The sequence below is a fragment of the Phoenix dactylifera genome, chromosome 2, assembly GCF_051530095.1.
Source record: "Phoenix dactylifera cultivar Ajwa chromosome 2, Ajwa_hap1_PhDact_Kaust_v1.1, whole genome shotgun sequence".
Classification (NCBI taxonomy): domain Eukaryota; kingdom Viridiplantae; phylum Streptophyta; class Magnoliopsida; order Arecales; family Arecaceae; genus Phoenix; species Phoenix dactylifera.
The window spans coordinates 5,491,131-5,518,429 of NC_143191.1; the positions used below are offsets into that span (position 1 = coordinate 5,491,131).

General features: G+C 38.7%; 3 protein-coding genes and 1 non-coding gene across 4 annotated transcripts; 1 reads left to right on the top strand and 3 right to left on the bottom strand.

The window, feature by feature from the left end:
* The first annotated feature begins 2,461 nt into the window (after positions 1 to 2,461).
* LOC120107512 (PI-PLC X domain-containing protein At5g67130-like) lies at positions 2,462 to 7,074 on the top strand. The gene is made up of 9 exons (XM_039120805.3): positions 2,462 to 2,626; positions 2,715 to 2,783; positions 2,867 to 2,980; positions 3,098 to 3,235; positions 5,257 to 5,355; positions 5,442 to 5,745; positions 5,866 to 6,089; positions 6,183 to 6,269; positions 6,685 to 7,074. The coding sequence occupies exons 1-9, from the start codon at positions 2,621 to 2,623 to the stop codon at positions 6,850 to 6,852; spliced, it is 1,209 nt and encodes a 402-aa protein (XP_038976733.1). The 5' UTR covers positions 2,462 to 2,620; the 3' UTR covers positions 6,853 to 7,074.
* A 1,143-nt stretch (positions 7,075 to 8,217) lies between these two features.
* On the bottom strand, positions 8,218 to 8,415 carry LOC120107514 (U2 spliceosomal RNA). Its single transcript, XR_005509231.2, has one exon. It is a non-coding gene; the product is annotated as a U2 spliceosomal RNA (small nuclear RNA).
* A 4,346-nt stretch (positions 8,416 to 12,761) lies between these two features.
* On the bottom strand, positions 12,762 to 17,889 carry LOC103704379 (small ribosomal subunit protein eS10z). Its single transcript, XM_008787639.5, has 5 exons — positions 17,751 to 17,889; positions 17,619 to 17,667; positions 16,436 to 16,718; positions 16,193 to 16,328; positions 12,762 to 13,060 (listed from the first exon to the last, which is right to left on the bottom strand). The coding sequence occupies exons 1-5, from the start codon at positions 17,751 to 17,753 to the stop codon at positions 12,980 to 12,982; spliced, it is 552 nt and encodes a 183-aa protein (XP_008785861.1). The 5' UTR covers positions 17,754 to 17,889; the 3' UTR covers positions 12,762 to 12,979.
* Positions 17,890 to 21,794: 3,905 nt separating this feature from the next.
* On the bottom strand, positions 21,795 to 26,062 carry LOC103704378 (putative serine/threonine-protein kinase At1g01540). Its single transcript, XM_008787638.5, has 7 exons — positions 24,510 to 26,062; positions 24,229 to 24,333; positions 23,987 to 24,109; positions 23,731 to 23,901; positions 23,481 to 23,610; positions 23,160 to 23,369; positions 21,795 to 22,253 (listed from the first exon to the last, which is right to left on the bottom strand). The coding sequence occupies exons 1-7, from the start codon at positions 25,202 to 25,204 to the stop codon at positions 22,113 to 22,115; spliced, it is 1,575 nt and encodes a 524-aa protein (XP_008785860.2). The 5' UTR covers positions 25,205 to 26,062; the 3' UTR covers positions 21,795 to 22,112.
* Positions 26,063 to 27,299: the final 1,237 nt, after the last annotated feature.

The window sequence follows — 27,299 nt, forward strand, 5'->3', positions numbered from 1 at the left end:
AAAACAGAAAGGTGGCTGTAAAGAAAATTCTTGGAGCATGGCAAAGTAAGCTTATCATCAACGACTTGCCTTCTTTTATTCTCCACCAAACCACCAAAAGCTTACATTTCATTTGATTCGTCAATATGATGTTTCTGACTAGTCCACTATTTGTCCTTCTTAATATGTGACGTAAAATTAGATCATTTTATTCATGTAGGCTCCATCCCTCCTATGTTTAGCTGGGTAATTGATTGACATGATGCACGACCATATTGGTGCGGTGCGGGATATAATTAGGCTAGATGGTACTTATATAATAATATTTTAGTGTATGGTTGTGTGAAGGAGTTCGTTTGCAATGAGCTACCTAAAAGAGATAGCACCATCTCCGTTGCCCCTAACCTCTCAAATCCTAGTATAATAACTAATTACTTTTCCATCTTGGACAAATGGTGCTTTCAAGAACGAGTTTTCATTTGATCTACATGATATGTGTTAAACTTATGTCATGCAAGTATTATAGGTCATCAAACATCTTAACTTGAATGTTGAAGGAGTAAGTGTTTAGAGCAAAGCTGGAACCATCTTATTAATGTCCTCCTACCTATCATGGTGTATATATCAGCCTTGTGAAAGGAGCATATTAATTGATGTAGAAAGGTGGTTCTTGACCTATGGTAATTGGTTCATTTTGCAAGTCAATACTTATATGAAAATAACAATGAGAGAGTAACAAAGGATAGATGATGAAAGATACAGTGTTGAGATTCGTGTTGTTCTACATACAGATCAGTAGATCAGTAGGACTGCTCCATTATCACACTCATCCTATTTTTCCAAAGCCATGGCAAAATGGAATGCATCTACCAAGAAAGATTGTAGATCTATGAATCCATGTACTCATCCTATTTTTCCAAAGCCATGGCAAAATGGAATGCATCTACCAAGAAAGATTGTAGATCTATGAATCCATGTACTGAAATCTAAAGATACAAACACTATAGCTACCATAGCTAGCTATTGATTATGTAACTTCTATAGTTCTTAGATGTCGTATGATTAATTTAGTTGATGGAGGTGGTTCAAAAAAAAAGAGGCTGGGGGGATATGTTGCTGCTAATTTGCCTCCCTATAATTGCCTAATGAAAGAAGGAAAAGAAACAGTTCAACATGCCAGAGGCAATGAGAGGAGGAAGAGAAGAAGAAAAAGAAAAGGAAAGAGACATATTTATGATATACATGATATACATGATGGTCACCCTTCTCCCTCCTTTAATATTGAAGGTATTAAATAAACATTTTAGGGTTCCGATTTTTTCCTTGTATTTTTTTTCCTATGCAAAGCATTCTAAGTTTGGTTGAACAAGTATTGGAGTCTAATCATGAAAGCTAAGATATTGGCTAGTATGGCTTGGATGATTTTGATCCTAGGCAAGTATTCATTTACGATATAAGGATTGACTTGACCAAAACTCGGTATATTTATATTCAACCTTTCATATATTGGTATGCTTCGGGATGAATCCCGCATTATGTATCTAGATTAGGAAGCCAATTGGCTTTGTCAGCCAATTAAAATAGTAATCTAACTTGCATTGCAGTTTCTTAAATTGTCTTTATATCAAATATTAATGTTTATTGTAGTCAAATTGCGTCTCTTGATATGTAGAGCATGATCTCAAGACAACTTAACAATGTTCACAGGTAGGAAACCAAGCTTATTAAAGTTTCCTTTTGGATCAAATTTGCTTTCTTTTACTAGAAGGAATTTATCATTTACCGTTAAAGAATTTTTTCACAAATAGACTCTAAGCACATTTTCACATAGGCCCAAAATTAGTGTCTAGGAGATAGGTATATATAAATACACTCCCAAGTGTAGACATAGTTGTATGGTTGAACAATCATATTTATTTCAGAATTTATCCATAATTAAGCAAACAAACTGGATGATGATAAAAATTGGAGCCTACAATGCTTAACTGTTTACCCATTTAACTTGTTTCAACATATTGTAAATTGAGTTAGATTATCTATTTGGCAAAATAGTCTAATTCTGATTGAAATTTTTGATTTGTTTTATATTCAGATTCCCAGATTTTTGACCCCTTTTATATCCAGCCCAACTCGTATCAAGTCCATTTTTACTCCAAGGATATCAATTTTGGTCCTCCATTGCACACCATCATAAGCTAACTGATGATTGTTTGAAAGCCACCTCCAAACCCCGATTTCATTAGCTTGGAGAGAACTCGGCAACCGCCTCTAGTTACACACTAGAATCAAAAATTCGCATCAGTTGTCCGGCAGGTACACGTAAGACATGCACCATTCGACTTGCCCACCAATGAACAACTGCATCAGTCCATCACCACCGGCGCGGCGCGCCCCTAACATGAGTCCGCATCAGTGTTCCGCAGGCACATCCCAACTCAGCCGGTCGCCACTTTTTAAATCGCCGGTTCCTTTTCTCTGCCTCAATGTAAAATATTCAACAACCGCCCAGCAACCTCGCCGGCAACCGCCGCCCCCCGCAGTATTCCCATCTCGACGTTTATTTCGTCTCTCTCTCAAAATAAAATACTGACTCCAGAGCCGCAGGGAAAGCTAGAAGAGATAGAGACAAAGAGAACCAGATATGAAGGCATGTGCTTCTCTAGTTTTCTCTTTTTTTTTCTTGTGTCATCGATCTTTCTCTCGCTCAATTCATCTACTGTTTTGTGATTTATTAGGGTTTTCTCTCGGCTGTGGTATTCCTACCGCTGTTCCTCGGCTTAGCTCTCTTTTCCAGTGCCGCCACGGTTCTTCTTTGCTCCTCAAATCACATAACACTCCATCTGAAGGTTTAGTTTCGGTAATCGAGGTTGGTTTTCGAATCCTGTAGGTGGGAGACACATGCGGGGCGGATCGGGACTGTAACACCGGGCAGCATTGCGGCAGCTGCGGGGGTGGGCAGTCTATATGCATGCGTGTCGAGCCCATCGATCCCGAAACCCAGGTGAACAATCGCAACCCCGATCCCTGCTTTTAGTTTTGGTAATTTTGAATGGCTGGTTTTGTTGATCTCGGTGAAGGAATTAATTTGGGGATTGGAATTGGGGGTGGGTGGGTGCAGGATAAGCGGCTTCCGTTCAACAGGTACTCGTGGCTGACGACGCACAACTCGTACGCGATGGTGGGGGCCAATTCCGCCACCGGCTCCCCCCTCCTTTCCCCCACCAACCAGCAGGACTCCGTCACCTCCCAGCTCAAAGTACGTATGCCCATCTCTCTCTCTCTCGTTCTTCGCCGGAGATGTTAGGATTTGGGGGCGGGGGAGAACGGCGGTGCTTTTCCTGTTGGACTGGAACGGCACGGTGAGGAATTGGGAAATGGGACCTTTTCGATTTTTCCTTCTTTAAAAAAAAAAAAAAAAAAAAAAAAGATCTCGCCGCCGGTGGCGCAATGCGGGCTGACCGTTCCCGGGCTTTTCTGGGTAGAACGGGTTGTGAGCCGGCGCTGCTGGTTGCCTGCAAGCCTGGCACTAGAAAGTTTCTTTCAATTTGGATACGTGGCAGGGGATTTTGGTCTTCGGACCATTGGATCCACATGCAATACACAAGTTCCATGAATTACACGTCAAGTCCTGTCCTGCTACGTGTTGGAACAAGGACATACTTTAAGCAGGGACTGCAGAGGATCCGACGCCGTGGAAAGGCCAAGGTCGGAATTTTAAAAGAGGAAGGTTGGAATTCCTCTCGCTTTCTTTCTAGATGGCCATCCTTTGGTGGACCCATTCTCGTTCAACCGGGAAAAAAAAAAGTCTTTTTCTTCTTTTTAAAATGTTTTAATCTTCCATTCACCTAAACCCAATATTTCCACCCGCCAGGTTTTCCTACTTTAGCGCATGGTCAACTTTTAGCGAGTGAGGATTAACAATTCGCCAATATCTGATTATTATTTATATGGAGAGTAGGTGGAAATATGTATCCATCTCTTGAGAATTGGAATAGAGGAATAGAAAGTTGGTGGAATCCAAATTCTCTAGTAAGTTGGCCAGCTTGCTCTCATCCACCTAATTATAATTGGAAAGAAAGCGTTTACTTAAAACTTTGGTCTCAAGGAATTGAAATGTGCAACCAACCTCAATTATTCTGTTTAAAAGTCTGGCATCCAATTCCTTACCGAAAGTTATTAAAGTAGAATAATGTGGTTATACTAGCAGAAAGTCAGTCTTTATTAGGCTGCTACTCGGTTGTAAATCTCGGTCTTTGTGCAGAAATTAACTTTTGAGCAACATAGTTTTGCCCTTTTTTCTCTTGTGTATCTGATGGCATTGCAAGTATCTTGCTTGGCTTCACCATAGGCTAAAAATGAGACAATTCTTACTATCAGAAGTAACCATATTTGCTCATGTAGTGTATAAGTTACATTCCAAAAAATTGTTCTTGGTGAGATCGCAGATATTTTTCAGACCACCTATATCTGATGTTGATCTCAGTCATTATGCATCTCGAGTTGCATAGTTGAGTTTGACAATATCTTGCAGGCACTAGTCTCCATCATAGGGTAATAAAATAGTCCACAGTTCTTTCATTTCTTGCTGTGAGATCAGAAGAATCTGCGAGAATTCTTCTCTCTCATCCTATTTATTGTTGTAATCATTTAGCCCTTTACTTTGGCAACCTTTCTCTTGCTAGAATTACTTTGATGCCCGTTAGCATGGGCCCATGTAGGGAGGCCCATATCACATCTTTCATGTGAGCATTATTTATGTGGCAGAGGTTGCACATGCTTATGCAAATATTCACAACGTTTTTAGTTGGATGTATTTGCTTTTTGTTATTCCCCTTTTTGCAATTGAACTAAAGTCTGACAGCCTTTAGGGCTCCAGTGAGTATAAAATATAAAACATGAATGTGGGGAATTATCATATAAATTTGTGGAACCTATATGTTCAGGAAAGGAACAATTTATACTTGTAACAAAATGGTTAATTGACAAAATTTGTTGCTTTTTACAAAATGCTTACTTTTTACACATCTGTGATAGATTGCATCATTTATTCTTTAAATATCATCTTGGGTCAATCTAATTGCATGAATTACCATGACCTAATTTACTTGCCTTGGAGGTTATGGTCTGTTTAGCAAACCAATCTGGAGTAAAATAATATCTATATTATGCTTTTGCATCTAATTAGAAGCATAGCATATCATTTCTTTGGCATCCATTGTGCAAACCATGCCTCCCCTATCATCTATTCATATCAAAATTACATTGTTCTGAATGCAGAATGGTATCAGGGGTTTGATGCTTGACATGTATGACTTCGAGAATGGCATCTGGCTTTGCCACTCGTTTGGCGGCAACTGTTACAACTATACTGCTTTTGTAAGCTTTCAGCCTGAACTTTCTCAAGGCATTCTAATTTCTGAAATCCCCGAACTTGCTACTAATCCTGAATAACTACTGATCAGCAACCTGCAATCAATGTGCTCAAAGAAATCCATACATTCCTAGAAGCAAACCCTTCAGAGGTCATCACTATATTCATTGAGGACTATGTAACATCCCCTCAGGGCCTCAGCAAGGTGTTCAACGCTTCTGGGCTCATGAAGTATTGGTTCCCACTGTCCCTTATGCCCAAGAATGGCAGTAACTGGCCTTTGCTAAGTGATATGATCAGCCAAAATCAGCGTCTTTTGGTCTTCACATCTAAGAAATCCAAGGAGGCTTCTGAGGGCATTGCTTATGAGTGGAATTATGTGGTAGAAAATCAATGTAAGAACAGATCAAACCTAAAGCATGTAATGTTGATTAGTTGCATGTTTTACTTTTTTTTTTTTTTTAGTGTAGTTTTGCTGAGTTTTTTTAATATTCAATGTGGTTTCTGATTTGCAGATGGTGATGGGGGAATGAAAGCAGGTTCATGCCCTAACCGTGCAGAATCATCCCCCATGAACACAACTTCCAAGTCACTTGTTCTGATGAATTATTTTCCAACAAATCCAAACCAAAGCGAAGCTTGCTCAGATAATTCGGCACCTCTTGTTAGTATGCTTAAAACTTGCCATAATTTGTCCGGTAACCGATGGCCCAACTTTATAGCTGTCGACTTCTACATGGTAATTCTACATAAATTTTTCTCCTGTTACACATTTAATGAGTTTGTTGAATTACCATCATTTGAGAATTAACTTCTCAATCCTCTGCTGCAGCTTAGTGATGGAGGTGGAGCACCAGAAGCTACAGATACTGCAAATGGGCACCTTGTTTGTGGCTGCGACAACATTGCCTATTGCAAGGTGAGTGGATCTTATCTCTTTCTAGGGGTAGGACAATAATTTCGAGAACCATCATGCTTGATATGAAACAGAGAATGCATACCAAATGAGTTTAAAATGATAGGATAATGCATTGTGGAAGTTTAGGAGTAGCACTAAATGAAGAAGTTACTGGGAAAGTAGCAAGGATGGTTAGCATATCTATGAGAAAGGTCTGAGGTCACCCACCATGCATGAGGGCTCAGTTTGTGTTGAAAGATCAGGAAAGGAGAAAAAGTTTAGATGAAACTGAGGCTTTTATTGCATTGACTGACCACATTTTGCAACTTGTTTCTAATCTATTTATTGACGAGGGTTTCTTTCAAATGTAAGCAAACATAGTAGTTTCTTTGTGATGCTGTACTAACTTGTTATCTGAACTCATTAATTATAACAGGCTAATGCCACCTTTGGCACTTGCATTGTGCCCCCACCACCACCACCAAAAGCACCAAACTCAAGTGTAAACAGGGACAATACATCAGATGCTTCTTTAATTGGAAGATTCTCTCCTTGGGGTTGGCTATTTAAGATGGTATCGATAGCCATGGTCCTCCTATTATGATTTTCTTTGTTGTAAGTAGCCTATAGTGCTGAGGCGCTCCTTGCTGTTGTATGAGCTGGTAGATTCTTTTTTGCGACATTGTTTGATCCATAGCCTTCAAGCCCTTGACATGTATTACAATTCTTTATAAATGCTGTTGTATGAGCTGGTAGATTCTTTTTCGCTACATTGTTTGATCCATAGCCTTCAAGCCCTTGACATGTATTACAATTCTTTATAAAAGGTTTTGGTTGGATGAGAAAAAATGTTATTATCTTGTCCATGTTGTTTCCTTTGGAAAAAAATTCTTTAAAATACCTTTTTTTGTTTGGTGAAAAAGTATAATCCATGTTTATGGTGGAATGCCAATTGATCCCTAGATCTCTCTTTGGAAGTGGGGTGCCAACAAGTTGAGGTGAGAGCCATGGGCAATCTTGGAGCAAAGTAAGGCATCGTATGGATGCGTAGGAAATCCTCGAGCGAGTCTCCTAGAGGAATAGACTATTTCTGTTATCGTATCTGCACAAAAGCCAAATATGAAGAATCTTCACGCCAGGATCAGATATCTATGGTTTAACTACGTATCTTCACTTCTCCAACTTGTGGTCTGGTGCAAGACATGGGTGGAATTTTGCCATGATATGTGGAATTTTCATGGCAAGCTGTTATTCTGGGTATCTGAAAGATTAGAGCATGCTGATAGATAAGACCGGTTCTTCAAGGTTGACAAAAACAAACTAAAACCCATCACAATTAGATCCGTATCTAGTCCCAATTTTTTTTTGGGCCATGCTCCTACCCGAATCTAGTCCGAATTTTTTGGGGGGCTTGAGATCAGAACCAAAAATTTTTAGATAACCCAGGCCCGAGCTCGGTCCAAATCAGATTAGGACAGTGTATTCGTTTGGGCCAAAAATAGATTTAACCCAATTGAAATTTAATATTTTATAATATTACTTTATAGGTAAATGACTAGTTAAAAACTAGACTCTCTCCTATAACATAAATAAATGATACATGATATATTATTTTCAGCTAAATCCTTTCATTTTAATATTCTTTACTTTTTTTCTTATTTTCTCTAAGTAATAACATATAAAAATAAATTACTTCCATTCGGGCTTTGTTCGGGCTAAGCTTACCCGTACTTAGCCTAAATGAGCAAAGCCCAACCTAATTTAAATGGAAGCCACCTAATTTATTAAAATTAAATCAACGGAAGCCCGAAGCCCTCAGTCAGTAACTTTGGAGGCTTTATAGTTCTCCACGGCCCCAGAACGACCGCTCGTGCACGTTAATAAGCCCAGCCCGTTTGATCAAGCCAAAATTCCCACAAATTATCCGACCGCTACCGTTAGATGCGAAAGTTTTGAATTTTAGTTTTGGTAGGGGTGCGCCAGGCCCGTGCAGTAGTGCAACGCATGGGCGACGCTTGAGGGCCCCAATGGCAAGCCATTGTAGGCGGACCCTCCCCCAAAATAAATTAATTTAATATCATGGTGGGTCGATGACCCACGTATCAGATATTAAACTGATAAGAACAGATACTACACTTGATCTTAGCCAAAAGGCCGAGAAAGGTATGAGATTTCCCATTGCCCTAGGCATCCTTTTATACATACTGCGCTTTGCGCCAGCTATTTGTGCGCTCGATGTGGGACTAAAACTTAGGCAGGCCGCCTCGTGCGAGAAACATGGGAGCATCGGTGTGCTGTGAGTGCGCACCGTCGATGGTCGTTGGCCTCAACCGGATACCACCTCTTCGCGCGGAGGAGGTACAAATTAGGAAGAAAAACGAAGTTTGGAAGAAGGAGCAGGTGGTGAACTTTTAATGGATTATGTCGTCTATCAACCAATGTTTTTGAGCACCTCATCTTTTATAACGTAATGCGTGAGACCAGCCAGCCATATGGCTGGGCCGCCAATAGGAAGAGATCAATGGGTTGAGTCGGGATTCTCCACGAAAAGTTGTGCAGCTCTGAATGGCCGCCATATCGTCTGATTATGGAGACAATTATCGTCTGATTATTGTGATCGGATGATGAGGCAATTATCCAGAATTGTACGGCTCTTTATGGTACAAAACATACACCGAAAAGGATCCAAGCTCCTATGGATTAATCTTTTCATAAGAGGACTTATACGTTGTTGAGCCCTGGCATCTCATATATTTTATTTACCATCAATAGATTTAATATATCAAAAAATTTGGTTTATAATAAAGCTCTATCGTGTTGATTACAAGAAAAAGGGGACGAACAAGATGAACCTTTATCTATTCTTCCCCTTGTATTGGCCAATGATATTTAAACGAACTATATTTAGCCACTTATCACTTATATAAAAGGAGTTATCGAGACAAAGAACTACCAAATGAGGGAAGTTACCACTAGCATCTGATGTTATTGAATCTGTTCCTCTGTCTCCGGATGATTGTCGACTGGTGGAAAAATCCGGTATTCTAATCCCTCTCCATAGTTTACTGTATCTTCGATTGCTGCCTCCATAGGATCTCTTACTGTCGGAGAAGCGAGTGATGCAAGGATAACTACGCCCTAAACTCCTCTTGTTCTCCTTCTGTCAGCCCTTCTCTGTTCTTGTCGAAATGGAGATTGGCAATAAAGGCTTATACCTTCTTCACTCTTCTGAAAATGTTCTCCATCTCTTCTCAATTCCACCTACGCAGTCGGCACTTAGTCATCTCCAGTTTACAGGTCACCCTGTACGTTGCATCTCCCCCACATATGTATGCCACGACTCCTGCACAATATCCCATGATCGAGGATATGAGAGCCATATATTCTTAGATCGAAATGAACTGCGATAAGGGGCAAAGAACAAGGTTCTGACCAGGATAGGACAATGGTTCAATGCTATTCGGGGGCAGATGGCTCACATGATAGTCTGGATATCTCTAAGTCTAGCTGGTTGTGGCGAATGCTCTATCTATCCTCTTCCAAACTCTCACATGCCCCAACCGGTTGTTTCAAGTGAATCTCGACCCGATAAACCCAAGATCAACCAAGCCATTGGCCATTATGAAATCTTGGAATTCTCTGACTTTTCTTTTCAGAAAATGCCTTTTGTTGTCCCCATGGATTTAATTGGATCCAATGCCAAAGAAAAGTTCTAAGATACTAAATCAGGGCAAACTTTCCAAGGAAATGACCACATTGAAACTATTGACATCCAATCAATGACCATGAAAATTATCCTTCACAAGATAAATTTATGTTGTTAGGAAAATGGTAGGAAAGAAGCTCTTCATGCTCATAAAAAAGCCTCAACCAATTGCCAAAAAGTGGCTGAATTTTTTTAACAAGATTGTAAGTTGGTTAAATGGACAACAATTACAAGCCAAGATATGGCCAACGTATCTTACAGTGAGATTTAATTTGATCAAATTGGCCAGCTATGGCTATAATTTAAGATAGGATTTTCTTTCTATGTGAGTATGCATAGTTCTTTCTACCACACTAGAAAGTATTATATAGTATATTTTGATCATATATATTTATTATCATATAAATATTATGATCATATAAATTTGATCATGCAAAGTTATACACGAATATGGATTTATATAGATGTAGAACAATTTACAATGTTAGGTTCTTATTTCACGTCCCTTTTCGATCTTAAACTTGGAGGTCATTGTTATAACTGGCTTAGAAAAGCCAATTAATTGGTCATTCAAAGGACATGATCAACTCATCTAAAAATCGACCATATATGCAAGTGTATGAGTGGTTGTTTCATGTGCCCTTTTGATTTTAAACGTGGAGACATTATCACAATAAGTTGGAAGTCAAAAATACTCACAAGGCGCCATTTGAATTGGTTAGAAAAGCTAATAAAATTTAATTATTATGGATTAAAGAATATAAAATATTTTAAGTTGACCAATAATATGATTAAGACATATGGCTAGGAAGAATGATCATGATTGATAAACATGATTGATATGCTCAAAATTATGACTATTATCATGGTCAATAAGTACCGACTCATTTAAAATCATAGCAATTATCATGATCTCTAAGTATAATCAACCTATTCAGTAATGGTCAATTATCATGGTCGATAAAAATGATTTATTGATTCAAAACTACGGTCATTATTATAATCAATGATGATGATTGATCTATTCGAAACCATGGATATTACGGTGAACAATAAGTATAATCAACTTATTCAACAATATAGTTATTATTATGACCTCAGCATGATCGGCCTATTCAACTATAGAGCCACATCATGGCCAATAAGTATGGTCAGCCTTTTCAAACTTATGGCCATTATCATGGTTGATTAGCATGATTAATCTATTCAAACTTATGACCCATGGATTTGGTCAATTTTGAAATTACGGTCTATACCATAGTTGATATACATGGTCTATAGGTTAGATGTTACAATGATGTGCTATAGCCAATGATTAATCGATCAGTAGCTTGTTATTATAATTGACCTAGTATTTTCTATATTTAAATTTATGCTTATCCAGCCTGACAAAAATATCCTTTTTCATTGAGTTGTAGGAGATAATGTTCATACCAAAAATTACCGACCAATTATACTTAATGGTAGAAAAACTAAAGTTGATGAAGATTTGGTTAGTCATTTGTTCATTCCGCTTATATAAGGCGTCATTTTGGGTAGTTAATTGGTAAAACCAACCTTATAAAGGAATTTATTAAGATGTAAGAGAGTTATTCATATAGGTAACCATCAATAACTACCTAAAAAAGAGTTATCAAGACAAAGAATCACCAAACAAAGGAGACGGTTATTGTTAGAAATAATTTCCAATTTGCATCATGAAAAAGAAAAGATTACTTCATTCACTCTCTTTCACTCAACATATGTGGACATTTGGCTATCCCGATATTAGATGAGACTTTTATATTTCTCATATGTATTACGATGAGCATTGAGATAACCTGGTCTAAAATTTTTTAATACAATGTTCTATTCCATCATAGAGGGGATAGATCGAGCATCAAGAGGATTGTGCATCCTAAGCACTCATTGTTTTATTTTGTTATCTAGTATAATGATCACTCTAGAGAATGCTTGCCAATGCACTCAATTTTATTCTTCTATGTAATCAATCTCTTTGTTATTCTTTTTCTACCTGTAGTTATTACTAATGCAATACAAACATTCCTCTTGATCGACCATATCTATACAATCAACCTGATCTTGATCGATCTGGTACACCTCAATTTATAAGTTAGTTTTTCCAGAAATAATAATATGGATGTTTGGTGACCTACCAGCATTGCCACCATGGTCAATGGAGGCCTTCAGCAAGGCAGCTGGAGCAAGAGGTTGGAGCCCGAACCCAAACCAAACCCAAACCGATTAACTCTGGAATCCATAACGCGCCAATTTGAGTGGTGTAAGAATACTCTGATATGAGATGTATTTAAGAGTATCTTGATCCTTTAATACACCTAACCAATATTAGGGTAACCAAACAGGGCTTGAAGGTGGCTAACCACCCAGTTTGGCTCAAATTCGGCAGTTGAATTGCAGAGTTCCTTGGAGGTACCTCTATAGCCCCAGGCGCCCAAGGCATGACACACCCAGGGAGAACATATCATTAAATTTTATTCTCAGAATAGGTTATTCTCATGGCAACAAGACCTGATAAAGCCCAATATTTTGGGGTAACCAAACAGGGCTTGAAGGGGGCTAACTACCTGAGTTTGGCTCAAATTCAGCAGTTGCATTGCAGGGTTCCTTGGAGGCACCTTTGTAGCTTCAGACGTCCCAGTGACACACCCAGGGAGAACATATCATTAGATTTTATTCTCACAATAGGATACTCATGGCAACAAGACCTGATAAAGCTCTGGAGCAGTGTAATTACTACTCCAATCTGGCCGCGCAAGCTATTGCTGCCAACGGAGTGAAAGAACAGGTGACAAGATTAAAAGTCGCAATTATGAAAGATGAGGAATGCCATGTACCAAAGCATGTCCATCAGAACTGCAGTCTTCCAAAAACATCATAAACAAATTCATCATTCTAGCTCCAAAAGCAGTATATAATAAACAAGAAATCTCACATCTTCGATCTAACTCAAATTTATAGTCGCTTCGCTTAACAAGGAGGAGGCGAAGAAAGGTGTCATTAATCCCTACTCAAGAGAAGAGGATGCAGGACCAGCCCCGTATCCACCTCCACCACCACGGCCAAACCCTGGCCTACCACCACCACTCTGCATGATTTAATAAATAAAAGTCAGATACCTGTCTCCACACCAAATCAAAAGTATAAATAATAACTTCAGCAAAAAAAGTACAAACAATAATGCAGGCATGGAGCATGCTGAGATAGCAAGGACACCTTGAAATACTCAAAAAAAAGAAAAGAAAAAAAAAAGAAAAGGAAAAAATGTTGTCAGTTCATCATGATCTGACACAAGCAATACAATGTGCATCCTTAAAGGCTGTGCAACTCAAAATTGCAAACAGGTAGCTTAAGGTAGATAATAAGTGTTTGCTAGCTCGCTCAATTTTCTTTTGAGCCAATAAACCTGACAGCAAAACCAGACCAGAAATATAAGCTAAAGACCGCACATCAATTGCAGGTATGGTACACAAGTAGAGAGAAATCTCAAGGTCTTACTAGCAAAATAGGTTAATACTCTGTCATGCAATCACGATTAAGATATTCTATAGACAAAATTTGTCAGAATTATAGTAGGTTGTCACCCAAACTGAATGTATGAAGTTCTACAATTTTTTCTATCGATCTTTGAGACTTCTTGGCCTCTATAACAAGTGTTTCCATGGCCTGAAATTTGGCACCAACACAGAGTTGTCCTGGACAGGACGCAGGGTAGAAAGCTTTCTAGCTTTGCTGGATCACCCTTCATATAATCAACCAAAAATAAATGGATAATGACTTGCAGACCGAGGTCTAAAATAAGGACTTAAAAAGCGCATTCATATGAAAGCAGCAAGTTGGTGGCAAGAAGTAAGAAAAAAAATGAATATATACTTCTAATTAATTAGATGATGGGTTGCTAATTCTTACATGCTAGACTACTTATTACATGCTTCGTTCATACTTCTAGGAAAGTTGGTACAAGCAATCATTTCCAGAATTCTGCATTTATATTCTCGCATATGCAACAATATACTGATCCCACTGGCTCATTCTACCTTACTCTATCATGGTATCTGCAAAAGATAAGCAATCCTGACCCACCAACTCATATTAAAGTCACAAGTAAAATTACCACATCAATTTTCTCCACCCCACCCCCACCCCCCAATGCATCACAGTTCCTAAGCCCTCTTGTATCGTCTACTAAATTTATGATAATGGATGGAATCCAGGTTGGGGCATTTGTGTTAGCATTTGTCAAAAATGCAAGTAACCGCTCAATTTACACCTACATGTAAAAAGACCAGAAGCACCTAGTTTAGCACAAGAAAAATTAAATTGGTAATAAATAATATAAGTAATTAAAAGAAATTAATGGTTTGGGTCGTGTATCAATAACGGTCAATCCCCCATAGAAGGTAAAAGGGGGAGAGGGAGGAGGGGGGGGGGGGGGGGGGGGGGGTTCCAACATTTAACATCAAACAACCAGTTACCATGTTATATCATCTCCTTTACCAAGACTTCTGCACCAAAAAAATACTGGTCCATTTGACTTGAGACTAGTTTCACCTTATGGCAGAGATGACAGAACAAATTTTAACCATATAAAAAACAGACAAAGCTCTGTCTCTATCATTCTTTCCAAGTGACACCTTGTTTAACATAACAAATTCAGCAATTATTTAAGATAGCCAGTTGCAAGAATGGGTGTATAGAGTAGATTACTACAATCTGACATCAAGGAGAACAAAAAAGTAAATTGTCAAAGTTTTAGAAGAAAAATCACTTCACAACCATGCTTGTTTGGAGGTGGGAGGGGGTAGGAAGTTGTCAAAGCTAAGTGCACAAATGTAAAAGCATACAGAAAATTCCTCTATATCTGTTTAAAGAACTGAAGCCAATAAAAGAAGTGTTCAAAAAGAACACAGCTGCGCCTATTATTATGATAAAATTCTTCTTCGCATAAATGATAGCCATGGCTGTGTTCAATGATTTTTCAAAATGGAGAGAATATCACATATTCTACAAAATATATAGAGGGATAAAAAGGAAAAACATCAAAGATTGAATTGGCATCAGCCTTGACACTTCTCATATGACCGTCATGAGATGCAAGAAAACAATTCTCATCACATGGCTCCTTTCAAGGACAATAATACAAAATGCATCAAACAAAGGAACTAAGGTAAAAGTAAACAAAGACAAGACCATTCAAGAACTCTAAAGTTATGATATGCCAGATTCGCTACCAACCAAGAATCAGTGACTCAAAATTATGAACAATGATTGAGAAATAAACAAAAAAAAAATGTCACTATAAAAATTCATAGACCTTAAAATTGAAATAGAACCTTCTCTCAAAAGGAAGAAAGAAAGATAACAAGCAACATCATATACATTCACAATGAAAGAAAAACAAAACAGAATGACGTGAAAATAAACAAGTCGTCATATAAAATATGAAATAAATGAGAAGACAACAAAGTTTGCAGACAGAAATATGACAAGAGTACTAGAAAATAGCATTTATCTGTTTTTAAATTTATTTTGGCAAAAGTGGATAATTTGATTTCCCAAAGATAATTCAATTATGCAACAAAACATTGGCCAATGGTCAAGTATTCTTTATTACTTTGTAAATGAAGTTTTATGGAGTCATGGTTCATAACTTTCCTTGAAGAATTTCTGAAGTGGATATAAAGAAATGGGGTATCCATCAATTTTTTGTGTTTCCATTATTTTATTCTTTTTCCGAAGTTTTTCAAGTGAAATGGTTGCATTTTTATCTCGTAGACCATTAGGAACTTCCAAGGCTGTCCTCCCTTTTTTTTGGAAGAAGGTTTTTCCTCCCTTTAATGTAAACAGACCTTATTATCTTCACCTAGATGCATTTCCATTCTTGATACTCAATATTCTAGAATCAGTACTTTGCCAACAACAGGAAACAAGAAAGCATTGAACTCCATAATTGTAGTAAATATTATATTATCACAGTAATCTGGCAAAATGGCCATTATTAAAGCTAAAAGAAAACGATAGAGACAAAATCTTAAATGATCAATAATAATTTTATTAATAAAGGCAGCAGAGGAAAAACCAGTTACAGCCAATTTACATCATCATAAATATCAGCTTCCAATCTCCTGGTTAAGGGCGACAAGGAACCATCAGGATAGTACCCTTTCAGGAGAGAGGAAATAATGTAATGAAGATACCGAAACTAAATATTGGAGCTTACCCTGAAAGATGGCTGGAATTCAGGAGGTGCACCACCTTTGTCGCCAAAATCACCTGGAGGCCCACCACGAGGACCTCCTCGATAACCATCCCTATCTCCAAACCTCGGCCTATCTCCCTCAAATCGTGGAGGTCCCCTGCCCAAAATGCATAAATAATTTATGAAAGCGACCAACATTTCTGTTAACTAGTAACGAACACAAACCACTTAAAAACAGAAAACAGGAGGAAGTGAAAGAAGTACCTGGGACGGTCACCAGGAGGACCAGCACCAAATGGGCGGCTTGGGGGCCTGGCAGACTTCTTGAGGGTTGCAGGCACAATCTCTGATGGAAGGTTGAGGTATGTCCGGAGGTATTCGATGCCATCATTGGTGAGGTACCAGTAGTAATGCATCCATGCAAATGTCTCCCTCACATATTCCCTGGACTTGAAGCTCTGCATCAGCTTGATCACTTGAAGGTTCGGCACATCAACATCCGGGTGCTTTGCAAGGTTGTAGTCCTTCTTTGCATACAGTACCCCCTCTGTACCCATTAGTCACATGACAAATGGAAATCATTTCAACACCCATTGAGAACGCGATTTTTCACTAAGACCCTAAACCTAATAACAAGAAGTTGGTAATCACGGTACCGACATACAGTACCCATCTGTATCCAATAGTCACATGACAAATGAAATTCATTTCAACACCAATTGAGAGCGCGATTTTTCACTATCCAAGACCCTAAACCTAATAACAAGAAGATGGTAATCACAGTACCGGCAGCAATTGATACAAAAATGGAAGAAAAAGATATTTTGATCATCTTCAAGTACAGAGCCAGTCAATTAAATCAAAACCAAGCAAAGAGAAGATGTTTCTTAATCTAAAATCCTAAGCAACAACCGGATCTCCAAAACTACAGTACCAACAGCAACCAAAACAAAACAGGAGAAAAAAGATATTCTAATGGTCTTCCAAACACATCAGATCAAAACGAAGTAAAGATGGAATATTTCGAATTCCGAAGCCTTAACACCAATGCCAGGAGCCGGCAACGACATCAATAGCAGCAATCAAAACAACCAAGAAGATAAATTACCTTCCATCCTCTTCCTGTAAACACCCCTGCCCTACCCAGTGCCCACTTGACCAACATCAATCGAATCAAGATCAAATAAAAACAAAGACAAAATCTTTCAGAATCCAAAACCTTAAACCCAGTCCGGGAGCTCAACGGCCAGAGTAACAATAGCAATCGAACAAAAACGAAAGAGAAATCAATACCACAATATCAACAAGTATCGGATCGAAACCAACTAAAGACTCAACATTTCGGAATCAAAACCCTAACCCTAGTCCCGGGTGCTCCACGAGCGCAGTAACAACAGTGATCGAATTGGAACTAAATCGATAGGGAGAAAGGGAGCGAGCGGCATACCTTGGAAGAGATACTTGCAGATCTCATGACGGTTCTTCTTGGGGATGATCTAAAACAGAGAGGAAACGAAAAGGGAATTAGAGAAAGAGATTTAGCGTAAAGAGATATAAACCCTAATCCTAGAATTCTTACCATGGTTCTGGGCGAGAGCCTCAGCAGGAAAAAGCGAGAACACGCGAAGGAGACGAAGAGAGCAGGGAAGACAAACCCTAATCCTACCCAGTGTTTATAGTGCCCCCCGCGTGCTTTTCACGTGCTACGATGAACCTGGGGAAGATTTGTTAGGGTGCTCGCTAATGGGCCTAAAAGATGGCCTTGGGCTAGTATTTAGGATTCGTTTGGTCCGTAGAAAGTGAGGATATTTTTCCCAAAAGCTAATACCTCCGTATATGTTGCTTGGAAAAGTAATTTTTTATATTTTTAGCTCGACAATAGACCCAAAAGATGGGCTTGAGCTAACATTTAAGATTTGTTTGGTTTGCAGAAAAAGAAGATATTTTTCCTCGAAAGCTGATATTTTGATGTATGATGCTTGGAAAAGTAATTTTTGCATATTTAGTTAATTATAAAAAAATAATATATTTCAAAGTAACTTATATTTGGCTGAGCATCTATTTTTAGAAAAATTATAAAAAATACCCGTTATATCTTTAATAAAGAGAAGAACTTATTATATTATATTTAAAAGTTTAAATGCACCTTTGGAAAGAAAATTGTCTAAGAAGTTCTGATCCACGTAGATTTTTGTTTTTTATAAAATATAGAAATCTTATTTCTATAAAAAAAACTATTTTTCTATCTCTCTCCTTCATCTAAGCATGGTTTTTTTTAAAAAAAATAATACAACCAGGGATCCTTCGGATTGTTTTGTGGGGTTTGGGGTGGCCCTAATAATTATATCTCCTCTTCTCTATGTCTATGTCTGCTCTCTACCTATTAATCTACCCTCCAGAATTTAGTAGAATCAAAAAAAAAAAAAAAAAAGTCTTTTCTCTTATCTCTGCTTATTAAACAGCCCTCCTCTAAAATTCAGTAAAATCAAAAAAAAAATATCAACCATGCCACTATAATATGGAAAAAAAAACAAAAATTAAAATGTCAAAAAGAGGTTATCTATTGATAGCAACCTTACTATCAGAAATTTCGAAACATGAAAAGACGACAAGGTAAGGTTTTAAGCAAAGAATTTCATACTTCCTGAATATTAATTTTTAAACAGGGAAAAAAAGCCAAAAAAATAAAGATGGAAAAAATAAAATTCTTTAATGATAATATAAAATTTGATTTCAGATTTTTGAGCTAACTGGACCCTTTTTAATAGATTATTTCTCTATTAAAAAGTTACAACTTTAAAAAAGAGAAAGCAACTACTGAAAGGATTGTTGCAGATTGTTTCCACAGAAAACAAAACTTGCATCTTTTGATTTCCTATACATGGATGTTAAAATCCACACTAAGAATTAAACTTCAAGCTAAAACTAGATTTCGAAAAGTTTGATTGTTGAGAGAAAAATCTGAGAGAAATGAATTTCAAAAGGGTCTGATATGCATGATATGAATCATACCTAAAACACAAAAATTACATCTTCTGACTTCTGATTACAAGAGAAGAAAAAAGAGTCCATCTCGCTTATTCAGGGCCCTTGATTTTCCATCTTGCTTCTTTTTGTTGCCAGGCACCAATCTTTATCTTTCTCTCCCTCTTGTTTTAGATTTTTTTTTCATATTAGCCCCTAAAATTTATATATTTATATATTAATCTCTGTCTTTTTCATATAAAAGTTCTCTATTTGCATAAGTCAATCTTTTCACTAGTTTTCATGGACCAGACCCAAGTTAAGGCTGACAAATGCCTGATAAGGATAAAAATGCCCTTGGCTTAACAACTAATGAGGCCAAGGACTTGGTCCTAATGTTTGCTTTAATTTTGGAATGTAGTTGCCTGTCACCATTGTTTGGTTTTTACATGGGTTCTTGGCTCTTTTTGATAATGCTCATTTCGTAGATAACTCATTGGGATGCCTAAATCCTAATCGGTTTTCACATATTCTCATTTCATTTTGTTAGTGAAATGAGATTTCTTTCCACCATGTTACCTTTTTAAAAAACAAAGGGGAAAAAAGGAAAATGAAACAAAAAAAATGTTTAGAAAACAGAAATTTAATCTTGTAAATAGAGTAATGCTTATTTTAATGTTCTATCGAATATTGTCTCTAAATTGAGAAGGCTAAATGGAAGAATTTGACCAAAATGAACAACTATCAACCTAAAATCAGAAATAGATTCCAAATAAAGGCAAATTAGGTACAAGTGTCGCCTGCAATGAATTATGCAGGAGCAGTTAATGAATACTGTTTGAATGCTATCAGATAATAAGTTTTCATAAATTAACTCTTGGTAAGATATCTCAACCTTCTCTCTATCTGTCATGGTTCCTGGTGCATTTAATTCATTTCCTCCAAAGTAGATGCTCACCAAAAGATAATGGCTATCAATTCACATAGAAGGACCATGTTCTTGTATATGGAGTTGTGGGCACAGCTGGATCATGAACAAAATGCCAATGCATCTTCAAGCCAAGGTCAAGGTAAAGTAGAAACAACACTAGATCCCAAACAAGAAGGAGAGCCTACTGAAGAAGTGGGCCCTGCTTTATATGCTTCCAGAAGAGGAAGCATCAACTTCTTTCATGTCCAGAATTATTACACAGTACTGGATGGGTCCATGACCCTCCATACGACTCAACAGTTCCAGCTGGAAGAGGTATGTCTGACCACCTACTAGTTAAATGCTCTCCTGTCATGAAACTAAGTGATCCTGTAGTTATCCTACATGGAATCCCAAATCACCCTCACTCTTAGATCACATCCCAAACCAGTGATGTTAAATCCGTTCTCAAGAGTAGGTTTTTGAGATCATCTCAGGGCAGCAATGTTGGGTGAAATTGGGGAGAAAATTGCCTTCCAGTCCAATAGAAAAAATTACTTCTAAAAATACTAATTTTTGGGGAGAGGAAAAAAAAAAAGTACCCTCCTAGCTGCAAAGGGTTTGATAATTCCATAAAAAATTCTTCTAATTGAAAATGTTTGATAATCCCCAGGAGTTACTTTGACGGGTTATGAGTAATTTTTGCTCTTGTTGAATTGATCTGGAATGAAAGGTTTTGCTAATTTGATTTATATTGTTGCATGTTTTTCCTGATTTATTCAAAAATTTTGTTTAATAGGTGCAAAACATATGAAATATACTAGAGATAGTCTTGGTTAGTAATTTTGAATTCTCATAGCATACCAAATAGTTTTATCCTGAAAATTTTTAATCATTATAATGTAGCACACTAAACGCGGTAATGTTAGATTACCGGAGATCATATTACTGTGCGATGAGGATCACCAATGATCACCGGATGCTAATCAAACACCTCCCTCAAGTTTGATATCAAATACTTCCATAAATTTCAAGCTTTTAGTTGCACAAACTCCAAACAATGAATCCATTGATAATGTTTGTTGGGGTGGTTTAAACATTTCCGAGGGAATGATAGCGTAGTTTTAATCCATTCTCACGTGCTAATGTCTCAAAAAAAAAAAAAAAACTCTTCAATCTATGAGCTGAAACTCACTTTTGTTTGTGCAACAAATCTGTAGGAAAATAAATTAGAAGTTGGTCATGAATCATGCAATAAATGTACATGCTTCCTACATTCTGAAGTCAAAAAACTCTACAGAACAGGGGTATTGCAGTCACTTAAAAGAGAGCATAGACAACTACGAGGCAGGATGCTGTAGGTGCTGACTTATGTCCTTGGGAATCCTTGCCTCTTTAAATGGTGCCTTCTATCATTGGTACTCCGGAAAGGAGTCTAATAGTGTTGTCAGATTCCAAACTGCTTTAGCATCACTTTTTACTGTTCTGAGGTGCAAGTGCCATCGTCTCTTGCTCGAACAAAATTAGATGACTCTGTCCTCACATAGGTAGTCTAACCATTTACTTGAGTGCTGCCAGATTTTTGAGGTCCTGCATGGATTGCAAGTGTCTTTATTTATTCCAATTCTGTAACCCCAATGATGACCTGTAAGAAAGCTAATAAGTTATGAAATAAAGATTAAACTTCATAAGTTTTATGTATCCAATGTAGCTAAACTGAATAAAGTAGAACTCAAAGAAGCAAAGAGCTTTTAACTGTACATAATTTTCTCACTAGTGATAGAATGTATAGACATGCTATCTGAATCATCCAATAACAGACAGAACAATGAACATAGCCAAAGCTCCACCAAACTTGATCTCATATAAGATCACTTGGAATTACATATACAGCTTATAGCACGACATACGAATAAGCCAGTTCGAGCAGAGAAACGATATGAGAGCCTGCGAGTGTACTTCTGGAAGTGTTGCTCGGTCTGGAATTTAGGAGAGATCAAACCTTTCAAACATCGTCGCTTGATGCTTACAAATGTACAAATGTTATAATGCTTTGCACCATATCAGCTAATCCACTTGCTTTCTCCACCTAGAGGGTCCATTGACATTAGCATTGCTCTCGTACCCGCTACTGTCGCCTGATTCAGTCACTGGCAAATTTGTTTTCTCGTGAGGGCTGCCTCTATATGTTCGTCCGGTGCGCCGTTCCTGAAGTATATTGCACAGGAAAAGAAATCACCTTTCAGTTTGCCATGTTATGTGACTCGGTGAAGTTAATTAAATCTTTGTGATCTCTCGATTCTCCAGCAATGCAATACATATAGAAGAATGATTTATATGTGGATTCGCAGACATGAGAGGCATTTCATTTCTTGTTTACATGCATACATCACTGAAGAAGAAAAGAGAGTTAAACCATCAATGGTATAAAGAAGAATCAAAGAAAACCTTCACATGAGAAGAAACCAAGAAAGCTAACTAGCTGACCCAGTATTGGAATACAACAACATAATTCCATTTTATGAGACCAGGAATAAAAATTATAGGCTGGCAAGAGAAAGTCATGATTCCATATGATATACAGGTTAATGTTCCATGTGATGAAAAAGGAAAACTATATATTAATCCGTAGCTAAGCATCTCCCAGTGACCAAGGAACACCATGTAGATGTGAAGTTTAGCATCCTTGAGTTTTTAAACACCAGGCATCAAGTCATAAAATTCCAAAGCCTTTCCATAAACAGTAAAAGAGAAAAAAAAATAAGGGGAAAAAACAACCTGACAGATACTGCTCCTAATGCTCAACAGAATGTACCAAACTAGTAGTTTAAACATAGATACTGAAGATGCTTTCTAGTATTTATACTTTAAAATTCAGAGGCAGATGTGTTCTTGCAGGTCAATAGACCAGCCCCGAGAGAGCAAACAATTTAATACTGGAGCACGAGGCTGAATGGCTGCCAAAAAAGTATGAGAAATATGACAATCGAGTTATTCACAGACAGGTCTATCTATGACTTCAACTCTGACATGCCGAGAAGAAATAAATAATTTTCTAGAGCAAAGGGCTTAGTTAGCAATGGATTTTAAGCAAATCGTGTGAGCTGGACTTACATCTCGATATGGAAAATCATCAACTTCAAGCATGTGTATCACATGCCCCATCTTCGGCCTTTTCTGTGCATCGGGATCCACACATCGCAATGCCACTAGAAGAGTCTTTTTCATTGCCCTTGAAGAAGGTTTTTCAGGCAATTTAGGATCCAAAACCCCTTCAGAATTCCGATTGCTGACCATCGTTTTAAGCCATTCAACTAGATTAACCTGAAATATTCCTATCAGCTTGATAAATAAACTTCCAACGCAATGCAAGCAAATGCACTTCGATGTGCACTGAACAAACTTCTGATATAAAGTAAGTAAACTTATACTAACCTCTCCTGGAGGCCTGCTGTAATCGACTGGGTTTCGACCAGAAATGACTTCCATAATAAGAATCCCAAAACTATACACATCGCTCCTCTCATTCAACATACCGGTACTAGCATACTCAGGAGCAACATAACTACCACAGCAGAAACAAGCAACAACATCCCCCTCATTTCTCATGACCAGCTCACAATTCTTATGTTAATAAATGAAAACATACATAGCCAAAAGAACTATGCTTGAAGTAAAAACTAACCCAAATGTTCCCATCACTCTCGTCGTGACATAGCTCCTTTCGGACCCCAGGAGCTTGGCAAGCCCAAAATCTGAAACCTTTGGATTCCACTGCTTATCGAGCAAAATGTTGCTCGATTTAATATCCCGGTGAACTACCTTCGGTTCTAACCCCTCATGTAAGTACATTAAGCTGCATGTGTGTTTGGATTTCAAATCAACAAGCAGGATTGGAATTAACAATTAAGCTGGTATTATAAGCAGAAGAAAAAGTGTACCCTTTTGCTGTTCCAAGTATAATATTCATGCGAATATCCCATGTGAGAGGGCTGCAAGGTCCAACTCCCCCATGAAGCCACTGTTCTAAGTTCCCGTTATCAACATACTCATAAACAAGGATCCTAAGAAGCAAAACAGCACCAAGTGTAAATAAAAGACCGATCTTGGCCATGCAAAAGTGTTGAAAAATGATCTCAGATGAGCAGGAGAAATTAGAAAAGGAGTGGAAATGATTCGATACCTATGAGCACCTTCAGCACAATAACCCAGTAGCCTCACCAAATTCTTATGTCGAACACGCCCAATTGCTTCCACTTCAACCTTGAATTCCCTCTCAGCTTGACCCCTAGCAACAGAACCCCATAAATCAAGCAGCATATATGATACTCTTCATTTGCATCATTCACCAACGAGATATATTCTTCCATTGATAAAATTGAATGCATTATACAATAAAAATGCAATCTTTTTGTTAACTTTGGTTGTGATGGATTCATGGAAGGAAATTGAGCAAAGGGGTACCTATTGTTGAGCAAGTTCTTGACTGCAACCTGGGTTTTATCCTCCAAAACGCCATGGTAGACGATCCCATACCCACCCTCTCCGATCACATTCTCGTCGGCGAACATATTCGTCGCCACCTCGAGTTCCCGGAGAGTGTACCAATGCCCCCAGCCCAAATGAGACACCTCCGGGACGGCGATCGTTGCCTGCTCCACCGACCGGCTCTCGCCGCTGCCGTGCGAGGACCCGCCGCCGGCGGCGGCGGCGCCGCGCTCCGGGTAGGTGATCCTATGGTCCTTGCCAATCTCGATGTGGATCCTCTGCTGCAGAATCGGGCTCTCCTCGTCGGGCGGCACGAGGAGGGCCTGCCGCTCGTTGGAAACAGAGGGGGTCTGGGCATCCGGGAGGGGCTTGTGGAGGGCGTGTGCGAGGGAAGGCCGGGTGTCGGAGTGGCGGGAGGGGTCGACGCGGATTTCTTGGATTTCTTTGGAGATGACGGGGATGGAAGAGGGGTGGCGGGAGGGCTTGGGGAGGCGGTGCCCGGGGGCGGCGCCCCCACGGCGGAAGGCGAACCAGAGGGAGATGAGGAAGAGGAGGAGGACGAAGGCGGCGCCGACGCAGATGCCGACGATGACCCACATGTGGAGGCCGAAGATCACCGTCCGCTTCGAGAGCTCGTTGTTGAGGAACGGCGAGCTGTAGTCCGGTGACATTCTCCTTCTTCTTCCTGAACTTTGAGTGCTGAGATAAGAATGAGAGCTTTTGAAGGATGGCTCAGATAAACAGATAGAGATAGAGAGAAAGAGAAAGGAATGGTGGTTGTTGAGCACTAAGATAAAACTGCAAACTTTTGGAGAGAGCTACAGAGTTGGGGAGAGTGGGGGTTGAGGACTAGATAAAAAAAAATGCAATCTTTGGATAGAAAGGCAGAATATAGGAGATAGTGGAGGTTGGGTACTGGAATAAAGATTAAGTTTTTCTAAGAAGAGGTGCTTTTGGAGAGGGAAGGTAATGGTGGCAGTTGCTTTCAAAAACTTGGGTTTTGGAAAGAAGGGAGTGAACAGAAGAGCTTCTATAGCTCTTGGAAAAGAAAAAGAAAAAGTTGAGAGAGAGAGGGGGGGAGATTGAGTGGAGGGGGGGGGGACAACTGATGGAAAAGTGGATGGTTTGGATAGTAAGCAGAGTGCTGACTGTAGAGAAGTGGACTTTGCAGAGGGAAGCAGAGAGTTTCTATTTAAGACATATTTGAAAGCATGATGAGGTGGAAATAAATGGAGAGTTGCAGGGGAGAGGTGGCAGGGCTGGGTTTAGAGCACAGAGACAGTGCCATTAAGAGGAGACTGTGAGTCAAGAGAGGTAGAGAAGAGAACTGGGGCTGTGGGAACCAGAGGAGAGCATGGGCTTTGAGGGGAAACTAGGGGAGAAAGAGAGACAGGGGGTGACCGCGTTGCAGCTGTCATGATGGGACTCTTTGGAATTGATCAGTAGCCTCCAAAATAGATGTTTTCTTGAGCAAACTCCAGAACAGTAGTTTAGCTGGTACTTGGCAATTGGTAGTAATGCTGAAGCGTATTCATATGAGCATTGTTTTGGATCTTTCAGAGACAAATGGGAAGGACTTACTGGGCTCGGCTTCAGTTAATGCTTATGGGTAACTCAACTGAATATATTTTTTTAATCTGCAGACTAATCCTGTTAATGTCCATAAGATAAATTTTTATAATGCAGACTTGGACTTTGGAGCTCTATGTGAGCTGTGACATGGTATGTGTGCCTTTCATGGAGTAAAAAAGTACAAACAAATGAATCGAGGTCGGCTGATCTCCCGTTGACCACAACTGTCGGTCCCCATCCTAGAAGGAAAGCGATCGTGGATGGCCATTCCAATGAAGCTGAGACATCTCGCATGAGTGCATGAGTTCATTTGGGCTGATACATGCAAAGATCAAAGAAATGGGCTAGAGCTGGAAGCTCGGTAACAATATACTAACTGTGTGAAGCCATATGAATTGGTCTTAACTCGATTATGCATTAAATAAATTTTTGATATTCATACAGAACTTTGAAATCTAGGTAACATCTTTTGAGATGAGGTTTGAATTATTACAAATGGTATCGAAGTGGATTCGGCTCGTAAGACATGTAAACTAGAGAATACTATAGCACAAGCTTATTGGAGCTGGCCACGGATGGATCATAATGCTTATGATCAGATTTGATTGAATTTGGACCTTAGTTTGGTGAAGACACCCATGCTTAAACAAATGGAGTATGTGAGGATCAATACAGATATACGTTTAGTCCGTCCTCGTCAGGCTACGAGTCCAAATCCATTCAAATATAATCATAAGTACCACGATTTGCCTGTGAGCAGCTCAATTAGTCTCTATTGTAGTGTACTCTAGTCGATATAGGTTATGAGTTGAGTACACTCTAATACCATTTGTAATAAGCAAAACCTTATCTAAAAAAATAGACTAAAAATATTATTTGGATTCTTTAACCACATATGAGTATTTAAGATCTATCTAGTGCATAGCCGATGTGACACTAAATATATGCCTTGTATGGATCCTCGTATAAGCAATAAAATTAGCCAATACTCTTATTTGATTAACCATAAATTTCATATCCTAATAACAAATTGATGGAGAGCGAAATGGATCGTCCAGCCCACGACAAAAGGCCGCCCAATTTTGGCCCAATAAACACCAACGCCGATCGGTTGAATCCTCAGTCTGGTTCAGAATCATCCCGGCCCCGGACTCCGCCAAAAGCTTCATCAACTTCCAATATTCGCCGATCCGC